General features: G+C 40.2%; 1 protein-coding gene across 8 annotated transcripts in view; it reads left to right on the forward strand.

Annotated features, from left to right (window-relative positions):
* The window catches only part of dclk2a (doublecortin-like kinase 2a), a 38448-nt gene that overhangs the window by 18263 nt on the left and 8968 nt on the right, over window positions 1-11217 (forward strand). For 5 of the 8 annotated variants that reach the window (XR_009241454.1, XM_058640434.1, XM_058640440.1 and 2 more), the window contains exons 3-8: window positions 4799-4928; window positions 6339-6437; window positions 6834-6884; window positions 8624-8718; window positions 9701-9788; window positions 9998-10103. Coding sequence is in view for 7 of the 8 variants with exons in the window: in XM_058640434.1 (XP_058496417.1) it covers window positions 4799-4928; window positions 6339-6437; window positions 6834-6884; window positions 8624-8718; window positions 9701-9788; window positions 9998-10103 (569 nt within the window). In the remaining variant the exon portion in view is untranslated. The remainder of the gene's footprint in view (window positions 1-4798; window positions 4929-6338; window positions 6438-6833; window positions 6885-8623; window positions 8719-9700; window positions 9789-9997; window positions 10104-11217) is intronic. The other 3 variants (XM_058640435.1, XM_058640436.1, XM_058640437.1) reach the window with 3 other exon arrangements.

Genomic DNA, 11217 nt, shown 5'->3' on the forward strand with positions numbered 1-11217 from the left:
AATACAATTTATATTCACACCATGAAGGTCAACTCCTTATTTGATCAGTCCTTTTGCACTTCATATGAAAATGCTGTAATAGGGAAATATGGGAAACATGCAAATAAATAAACAAATGTGTGAGCCTGTTTTTCCCCCCGTGTTGCCGAGCTCGGCAGGGCAGAAAAGCACAGCGGGCAAGATGAAGGGCACACAGGGACGGATGGTGAGTGCATGAGGAGGTCAGACACACGAGAGTGGGCTGGAGTGTCACGTTGAGGAGGGCAGACTTCAGTGTACCCTCTAGACACGTCACCCAGCCAGTGCGTAACCCAGTTCACTTCACTGATCGGTGGAGACAGGGCCTGGCAGGGCAGCGATGGCCATGGAGTGCCAGTGGCTGTTTGTCCTGGCTGTGCTTGACAGGAGTTAAGAGAAACATTGACATTGCAGTTGGACATTCAGTCACTCCCTAACTCTGTGCTAATGGTTATGGAAAATACCCCATGTGTTTTAAACATTCTGCATGTGGAACAAAGTTTGATCATATTAATATTATACTCTTTATTTCTTTCAAAGACCTGGCCTTTTTTGCATGGAGTTTGCATGTTCTCGGTGTGTGTGTGTGTGTGTGTGTGTGTGTGTGTGTGTGTGTGTGTGTGTGGGGGGGGGGGTTTATTCCAGGTTCTCCGACTTCCTCCCACAGTCCAAAAACCTGCAATATGGGGATTAGGTATATTGGACACTCTAAATTGACCATAGGTGTGAGTGTGAGAGTGGATGGTTGTTGTCTCTGTGGCCCTGTGATGGACTGGCGAAGTGTCCAGTGTGTACCCCGCCTATCGCCCCCCCGTGACCCTCATGTGGAGGATAAAGCGATAGCAGACGGATGAATGAATGGACATTTGTTTAATCAGCAGCATCAGTGTCTGCTAAACATTTTAAAGTCATTCATATAAAAGCATGTAAAGTAGATAGAAGAAGCCACATGATTGATCCAACCTACCACACACTACAATCACTCTGCAACAAATCATACATGGTTCATAATCGTACGTAACGTAACATACAGTAAACCATCATTTTACAGACTTTGTCGTCATTTCTCGGCCACTTGACCTCCATCCGTTGTTGCTTTTTAAACCCCTGTCCATACAGACACCATCTGTCTTCATTTCCCTGCAGCGTCCTGGACGTCACTGTCCAGATGAAAAGTACTTCATCATCACAGGCCTCAGCAGTGACGCTCCTGCAGGGGGAGGTGTGTGTGTGTGTGTGTGTGTGTGTGGGAAGTAAATGGAAATATGACCAGGGGGCATTCTCAATGAAGATATATAATATTACAGAGTGCCTTTTTTCCTGCACAATAAGCTTGTTGCCTCGGGGAGTGATGAGACAAAAGATACAGTGTTTTTGTGAAGCCCTGGGTAATACACTTATTTGATTTCTGGTGGAGAGTTACATAAGAGTATTGATGTTCTCGTGTTAAATATGAAGCCAGCCGGGAGATTATCTTAAGCATAAAGACAGGAAAACTCCGGCCTCTTTTATAATAAAAATAATAAGAGTTTAGGCTCTGTAAGAGGTAGAAAAATATAAATTAGCAGTGTTTTGTAGACTATTTTAAAGACGGGAAAGATTGGTGTTTATCCTCTTTAACTGTCCCCACTGCTAATGTGGTCCCTGTCGAGTTCACCTCTCTGGTCTCTGTGTTACAGTCTCCCATTGTCCTTGAACAATGAGCAGAACGCTCCATACAACAGTGAGCTGAGTGGACAGACAGACAGACAGACAGATGCAGGACGGCTGTAATTAATATCCTCATGTTTACAGAAAGATGTATGTGAAATGTGTAATGTATTTTTAAAGTAACAGTTTCTCACTGTCATAGTTTGTACTCGACCACACTCCATTTTCTCTCTTACACACACACACACACACACACTGGACTAGCCCTGTGCGCTGTTGCCATGGTGATTCTAACACCTGCGCCCTGACAGTATGGTGTTGGCGATCAGCTGCCAAATTCCAGCCAGAGATCTGGTCTAAAGAATGACATGAACTCCAGCTATGTCAAACCTTTGATGATATCCACTTGTAACAGAGACACGTGCTCTACTTTCTACTTTCACTGAACCTTTTTAAGTTGAGACAAAATGACGATACTAACTTGTGGTGCTGTGGACGCTGCAGTCGTGGTGTCTGAATGTAGGACATGCACAAGTGTCATGTGAAGTGTCCATTGATTATTAATGGAGTTCACTGAGTGACACATTTTCACTGAGTTCTTCCTGCTCGTCCACTTCTGCTTCCTTCTGTCCACCTCCACCTGTTTCTGTTTGCTGTGGGTCAGTTTTTGTGTTCTTCAGCAGCTATTTACATTATCCAGACCACCAGTTCTTCTAATACCCACACTGTATACACACACACACACACACTTTCCCCCCACTGTGTCAGCCCCCAATCTCCCCTAGTGGGTCCATCTGCCTGTAATCTTCTGCCATGCTGTACTTCTCCTTCTACTCTTGTTTCAACCGTGTGTGTGTGTGTGTGTGTGTGTGTATTTGTTACCTCTTAGGGACCTCTTCTGTCACCCCTTATGGGTGCTTTTTGAGGGTTAAGACCTGGTTTTAGTGTTAGAATTGAGTTTAAGTTACAGTAAGAGGTTAGTGAATGCATTATGTCTGTGAGTGTTTGTGTTCTTTTATGGGTGTCTTTGTGAGGACCAACAGTGTATAAACCTAAGGGAGTGAGGACGTTTTGGCTGGTCCTCAGATTCTGTCACCCCTTAAAATATAATAGCTTTTTTAAGGGTTAAGACCTGGTTTTAGGGTTAGAATTTGGTTTAGGTTTGGTTGTGATGGTTAATAGGGTAAGGGTCTCTAGAATCCATTATGTCTATGAGTGTCCTCAATACAAATACTATGCGTGTGTGTCTGTCCAGGTATTAGTAATGTTGTGGGGACCTAAACCTGTTTACACAGTCACATTATGGGGACTTGTCTTCCTTGTGGGGACAAAAATCAAGTCTCCATAACGTAAATGACTACATTTTAAGGTGAAGGTTAGGTTGAGGTTAGGGTCAGGGTCAGGATTAGGCCAGTAGTAATTGTGGTTAAGGTTAGACTAAGTCTCCAGGAAATGAATCTAAGTCCCCTCAAGTCATGAATGTCAAACGTGTGTGTGTGTGTGTGTGTGTGTGTACCTCTTACTGTAAAGACTTTTTCTGGCACATACACTGACCTTATCAGAACCAGTAGTCCTCCTGGAGACCAAAACCTGGTCCTAATTTCAGAGCAACTGATTAAGTTTTGGCTAAGATTTAAATTGTGGTCGGGTTCAGGTTAGGGTTTAATATTAACTGGTGATGGTTAAGATTAGGGATATTTATGTGTGTGTGTGTGTGTGTGTGTGTGTGTGTGTGTGTGTGTGTGTGTGTGTGTGTGTGTGTGTGTGTGTGTGTGTGTGTGTGTGTGTGTGTGTGTGTGTGTGTGTGTGTGTGTGTGTGTGTGTGTGTGTGTGTGTGTGTGTGTGTGTGTGTGTGTGTGTGTGTGTGTGTATGAGAGAGAGAGAGAGAGAGAGAAAGAGAGAAAGATTACATTAACATATGCATGTCAGTGTGTGGGTGCATGTGGTTGAAGGGCTGAGATAATGAGCAGATCATTCCCTCCTTTGTCTTCCTACATGTCCACCTACAACCACAAAGGGAAAACCTCTCTCTTGTTTCTCCCTCTGTGTGTGTGTGTTCTTGTATTTGTTGCCTCTTTATGAGCTTTTTTGGTATAAACACTGACCAAAACCTGGTCCTAAATTTCCTGAAGAACTGGTTAAATGTATGGCTAAAATGTAAATTGTGGTTAAGTTGTGTTTGGTGTTAGATATGAACTTGTTATATAGTAGATAAGGCTGTTTGTGTGTAGTGTAAAAGTAACTCCTGTTTCCATCTCCTGGGATGGCTGGTGGGTGTAAAAGGAAAATCACGGGGAGCTGCAGAGAAAATGACGATCACAGTGTGGGACAGAATAAAGAGAGAGAGAGAGAGAGAGAGAGAGAGGGAGGGAGGAAGACAAATGATGCTGCAGCACAAACACTAACTGTACTGTATTTCCTCCCTGGACTCTGCACTGACTCTGCAGTATTCTGGGTGTCACAGTGTTTCGACCGTGCAGTGAAGTGTGAGGTGCTGTGTCACCGCGCTGTTCTGATCCGCACCCAGCTGAACAAGAGTGATGTCACTGTTCTACATGTATGGTACAATCTTATTATATGTTATATAACAGGACCGTTTCAGTGAGCTGCCTACGTGAGGCGAAGCATTCAAACCCTCACAGCTGAAATGTGCAGTTACACTTCTAATTTTAACTTGGGTGATACTGTAGTGAGTCCTTTTTAGATGATGGAACATCAAACTTTTAACAGTCAGGCAGAGCTCTTACTCTTTTCCTGTTGCATAAATGTAGGGATGCACAATGTTATCAGTACAATATTGGCTTTAAAATGTATTATCAGATATCGGCAAACACACCAAGATCTGCAGACATGACTAAATAGGCCGCTACGTCCTTGATTTCTATGCAAGCACCCCCTGCAACTATTATTTTTTAATTTATTTTGTATATCTGCATCTGCTGCGACATGAGTCAGCAAAATATTACGTTCATTTCACTACAGAAGAGACTAAATGATCTTCGTTATCGGCCCCAGCACTCCCCATTTACAGGCATAATGTGATATCGGCAAAAAGTCCTGCACAAATGATCCAACTTCAAAGAAAAGAGGAAAAGTAATATGATAAATGATGTGTTTTTCCTTCCTCCAGATCTCCTCCCTGCAGGACTTCTTTGGAGAGGACGACGTGTTCATCGCGTGCGGCCCAGAGAAACACCGCTATGCCCAGGACGACTTTGTGTTGGATCACAGTGGTAAGGCTTCCACAGCCTTTATGACTGGTAGGCCTGACTAAGACTAACTAAACATCTGTCTGCTCGTGAATGTGTGTCCGTGTCCATCTTTCATCTTTCCCTTTGGAATCTGTGTATGTATAAATTAAGATCCATTTGTCAGAGTTTTAGAGTTTTTTTTTTTAATTGTGGAAAGTAAATTCTTGTTTTTTGATCCAACTATGTTTAAAATAATAATCCAGTACAGCATTGACTGACATTTCTGTTGCATTTCATTCTTGTTTGCTCCTGCCATTATTAAATGTACATCATTGCGTTTTACTCTTTATTATATTTTATTTATCTTGCTGAAAAGCCACTGAAACAGTTTGAACCGTAAGCCCATCACACTGGTCAACCTCACCGGAAGGAAAAAAACAGCTTATTTTAGTGGCGGACCAAAGGATTGACATCCTGTCTAATTATTTTTCTGTTGTTGTGTCAGGTTAACTCACAACAGGGAAACATCCTAACCCCTCACTGTGTTAATTCCTTTTGACGATGAATGATGGCGAGTGGGTCATACCCAGAGGTGGTTCGGAGCTTTTGTCTCACTTACTCTCTTCTGCTCCACTTTTAAGAATTGGGTCTTTTGAAAGAACCAAATAAAGTCACAGTGTCCTCTCAGCTGAAGGTACAAAAGCTGACCTTCCTTTTGGGAAAGTAGGTCCAATACACGCTCTACTTTTAGGGTTAACATGGAGAGAGACTTGTGGTATTAAAATAGTGTTAGATTATGCCAAAATATGTTACAGGATGGAAGAAGAACTGAACTTATTCTCCTCTTCACCTGTTGAGGTTATTCATTTGTACATTACCCTGCAGACTTATTGGTAATGATTACTTAACTAAGCCTCAAATATTTAGATCATTGGTTACTCAGTTTTTGAGTTTGTTTTAATAATTAAAACAAGCTTTTCAGCTTCTTAAATATGAACATCTTCTGGTGTCGTTGCTCCATTTGACAAAGAAATCATTAAAACTGAAAACTGACATCTGAGAATATAATCATTTCTAGGTTTTGGAAACATTTTTCAACACTTTCTGCCATTTTATGGTCCAAACAAATATTCGATTAATAGAGAAAATAATCGATAGATAAATCGATTATGAAAATAACTGTTACAACTTCTCAGCAGAACCAAGTATTTATTTAAATCTGCCTATAGTACTGAAATTTAGCCATTGATTAATTCTCTAATTAATTGTTAATTCATTTATTTCAGCTGTTTTGTGACATGATTGTAAATTGTTGATGTAGTTCAGTCAGAAGAGCTCGCATGGTTAATCTCTTCCCTTGTGTTCTCCACTGCAGCAGCTTGTTGGGAATAACTTTGTTTAGAGAGGAAAGAGCCGCTGTGTTAACAGTGGAAGGTTAATGTATGCAGTGCTGACCCCTGAGCGTGTGTTTTCTACCAGAATGCAGAGTGCTGAAGTCATCGTACGGCCGCTCCGCTACTCCACACAGGACAGTTAAGAGTCCTGGACTTTCACGACGCAGCAAATCCCCTTGTGGAGGTAAAACACGTGACATTAGAAATAGACTAGAAACTGTGTTTAATTCAAATAGATCCCTGTATACAGTGGATAAAAGAACACATGCTTGTGTATAGACATTCAAAAAGGTCATGTTAATAATAAATGAATTTGATTCCCCGGTAAGAGTGAGCATCACTGTGGTGAGGACTGGCCTCACATCCTCAAACCTCCACTGCTATGTTGAGTGACAAAGCAATTTTAATGCTCCAATGACAGATGCTGACATTTTGCCTAATAATTAGTGTTCTCTAAGGCATTTTAACCACTGGAGGTAGTTGATAGTTTGATTTTGCCTTTGAAAGTTGAACTCATTTTGTTGTAATCTAATTTTATCGACAGTATATTTTATTAAATTTTTTTCTTTTGATACTGCAGTAAGGCGACCTGTCCACTTCTCCACCAGTCAGCTTTCCATCAAATCCCCAGGTGAGGCTGGTGGTGATGCTGCAACACAGTGTTCCTGGTCAAACACCTGCCATATCAATTTACTGTGGTAATTAAGTCAAATGAGCTGCTCACAGTTCTAAGGCTCTCCTCTTTCTTTTATGAACAAAGCTGGCTCTATCTACTCAGTCTGTCAAAGGCGAGTAGGTCCAGAGTGAAATTATAATTTCAGGTGGTTCTCAGATTATGGAATGATGTTGTGTAATCACAACAGGATGCATTTTCTATCTTTGGAACAGTTCTCTTGATGTTTTTTAAAAAATGTGTTATTGCATGAATGCTAATACACAAAACACAAGCTACTTGCTAAAACATCACGTGATTGGTCCAAGATCTAATGACATCTAATAGTGAAACTGCAGAGTCAAAGTCCATCGTCCTCTTCCTTTTCTAAGAATGTGAGGGGAATTATGTCGGCCTTCACATACCAGGAAACACTCATTCACCACTCTCCCTCTTATCCTCCTCCTCCTCCTCCACCTCCTTCCTCTTTGGTTTATGCATTAGGTTTATGTGAGCAGGGCTGTTCTTCATTTGCTTCGAAAGGGTTAGTAACCATAAACCATACCGACGCTATTTTAAAGCTTGACAACTATACAAACCTACTTATGGGTAATATACTTTAATTTAATGAATGTTTTTAATAAAAACAGTGGTAGAAAGACGCAGCCTGTAGGCGGTGTGAAATGATTTTCCTCACCTCAGCTGGGTTTATGCAGATGAAGAGATGTTGAGTTTAAGTTTACATTATGTGTGTATTTGTGTCAGAAACCAGGACAGAGGGAGATAGAAATAGATTGTTCTGGGCAGAATGAATCACTCTCATATCTGCTGTGTGCATGTGCAACTTGTTCTACTAAATACCAAATGACTTGTATCTCAAATGTCTACTGAAGTATTGAAAATGTGAGCTCAGAAAGGAAGGTGATGTTTTGGCAAAGTACAAAAAAAAGGAACATCAGCATGAATTAGTTTTGATATAGAATCTAATCTAATCGTCATGTGAAATACTATATTTTGACTAAATGTTTGTGCCTATAGATCCACTGTGATCTTAAGGGTGTAATGCTCATGTGGAAATGGTAAATTTAGGCATAATATTGTTGAAATTGCACTTATTCTTCTCAAGAAATGTCCTGTTTTGTAAAAAAGATACTTTGTAATGTAAAACGAAGGAAAACAAATTCAGATTATTTGACTGGTCTGGCCCTCTTGAGATGAAATTGTGCTGTGTGTGGCCCCTGAACTGAAATGAGTTTGTCCCCCCTGGTTTAAAGTAAGCTTCAGTGCATGTGTGACACTCTTTGCCAGTAGGTGGCAACATATGCATCATCTGATCTAAACCACTCCCTAATGTGTCTCAATGAGTAACACAAGGGTCTTACTGGGATTGATAGTAAATGTTATACAGAGGTAATTATTAAATTATTCAGTCTTCAGTCTCTTCTGGCCTCATGAATGGATTTAAATGTGTGTAAATAACAAGAAATATTGTAACAAGCTGACTTATACGTAAACTATGGAAGAGGATTGAGGCCACATATGAATTTTTTGGAAACAAAATTTAAAAAATAAAAAAGCCAGATTTCTAGGGAAAATAGATTTAAGTTTTTTTTTTTTTGTTTTTTTTTCTAATCCCCTGTTGTAGTAATAAATGGTTAGAATATCTTATCTGTTACCTGCTCTTGTAAATGTCCTACCACTGTTTTCACTCCCTACAGTAAACGGTGCATCGAGTAGCCAGCTCTCAACGCCGAGGTCCACAAAGTCCTCCACTCCGTCTCCCACCAGCCCCCGAACCCTCCCTGGTTTTAGAGTAAGAAGTTTATATTATATTTTCACATCACATACACGATTTTAAAGAATTAACTTTTTTGGTGTAATTTTACTCACTACAAAAACCTCTTTAATGCAGCGTGACGAAACAAAAAGACAGCAATGAAGCTTATGTTGCAGATATATGATAATTAAATTTGGTGGAGTTCAAGATATTAATGTCATTTATTGATGAATTCTTCTAAAAGATGCATGTCAGTACTAAACTACAGTTTCTAACTGATCCAGCCAGCGGGCAAACGTCCAGAGAGCAATCATTCCTCTTGAAGCTCAGTCAAATACTCATGTGTCCACATTCATTTGGCAGGATATTAGATTTTTTTATGATTTATTGGTGTAGAGTCAGCAGCTTTAAAAGGAAAAAGAATAAAGAAAAAGGGAACCACAAGAGGAACTCATTCATCAGAGGGATGTGATGTGATGTACACTATGACACAGTGAGGTATTGAACTGCTACTGTGCATTATTGAAAAGAGATTAACAGGACATTTTTATAAATATAGCTATAAGATGTTACTGAAATAATACACGGATCATTCATTCAGAGCTGTAAAGTGATGGTGAGTGGATGTGGAGGAGGTCCACTTCAGCAGCTCTTGACACCATTTTCACCGAGGACGAGCTTTTTTCAGACCTTAACTCAGTGTTTTGTAGCTGTATTTTTATGGTAGAATTCATGTACAGGCCATTTTTATGATCTATATGCCTTGTATAGTATGTTCACATGTTGTATCTCCAGTTTAGGAATAAAAATATTCTGTATTTCCAAATTTAGTCATTAGTTCTTTAGTGGTTGGAAGCGACAAAGGAAAGTAACCCACTAATATCAATCCAGCCATGTTTCAGCCACATTGGTGGGTGCTTTCATAGTCGAAGGTTGCTATGGTGATGTGTCTACTTGTTGTCTTTCTTTTTTAAGGCCAAACCGTCATTTCTATTTTTGTTTCTTTTGCATCCTGCAGATCCCTCCGTCACATCACGTCTCCTCTCCAAATGTAAATGGCTCATTGAGCAACCACCAAGAGCAAAGCAATCAACTGACTCCGGAGGGTACATCTGCCTTTCCTTTCCTTTCCTTTCCTTTCCTTTCCTTTCCTTTCCTTTCCTTTCCTTTCCTTTCCTTTCCTTTTGTGTATTATGTTTGTTGTTCAGCTTGTCTTCCCTTAAGGACTGGTTGAGTGTCCCCTCAGCTCTCCTCTCTTTTATCGAACACTTTGACTTGTCCTAGTTCCATTCTAACCTTCACCTCTCCTTCACAGTTAACGGCAACCGCTACGTTCCCGACTCCACCATTTCGGAGAAATACAAAGTTGGGAAGGTCATTGGAGATGGTAACTTTGCTGTGGTCAAAGAATGTGTGGAGAGGTGGGTGAAAAACACATGCATCAGAGTGTAAGTATGTGTCATGCACACTTGAGTGCTGTCTGCGGTGGTGACTCAGCAGTGTGTCTGTTTTAATGAGGCTTTCATCACACACAGTTAACTGTTCAACCAGAGTGTTTAAGTCCTGAAGACTTAGTCACAGTGGAGACGGAAATATTCTGTGTGAAATCACTTCCTCACTCCAAATCCATATATCCATAAATTAGTATTTTTATTAGGGATGGGAATAGGTCAGTATCAGTGTCAGTCCGCTCCAGTGTCATGCAGACACAGAGTTAAAAATCAGCTAAATCATTTTAGCTGAGTCATGTTTGGGCTCTTTATTTCTTTTTTTTGGGGGGAACAATATTTGTTACACAGTTGGAGAATGATGTCTTTGAAATGACTCAGCACAATGTTGTTAACAGCGTCATACATCATTCATAAATTGGCTAAAATGACTTTATCAGACTAATATCAGAATCAGTAGATACTCGATACTCTGTATCGTCCCATTCCTAGTTTTTATACAAGGTAATGGACTGTTTAATTTTGGTGCTACTATCTGAAACTCTTTAAGTGTTGGGCTTCAGTAGCAGGAATTACAATCTGTGTGTTTACATTTGGACTGTTTTGAAATCTGCATCATTTACCAACAAACATTCACTCCTTCATTAACACCAGCTGCCAGAATTCTCCTTTACCTCTCGTGTAGAACATTCTTAGGAATGAGTCGTGTGTGTCTATGAGGTGTAGAGATGACTCAATAACACTCCTTTATGTTTGATACCAATATACAGACCTCACAACCCTGAGTATCTACTGATGTCACCCTCACTGTGATTACACTTATCTGTTTTTCGTCTTTTATCTTAAAATAAGTCCGTATGATCACTGCGTCACTCACTTACATTCAGGTCACATGACCTTTGTGGCATACATCTCTCTTTAATGAACTATTTACAAGATATTTGAGTTATTAAATCATTATTTGGATCATCGTAGCTGAAAACCAGTGCAGGGATTTTGACCAGCATCAGACCAGTACTGACCCTGAATATCAGAATACTTCACTGATTAGCATTTAGCTTTGTATTACTAGAATAGGGGTAGTAAA

The sequence above is a fragment of the Solea solea genome, chromosome 10 (genome assembly GCF_958295425.1).
Source record: "Solea solea chromosome 10, fSolSol10.1, whole genome shotgun sequence".
NCBI lineage: Eukaryota > Metazoa > Chordata > Actinopteri > Pleuronectiformes > Soleidae > Solea > Solea solea.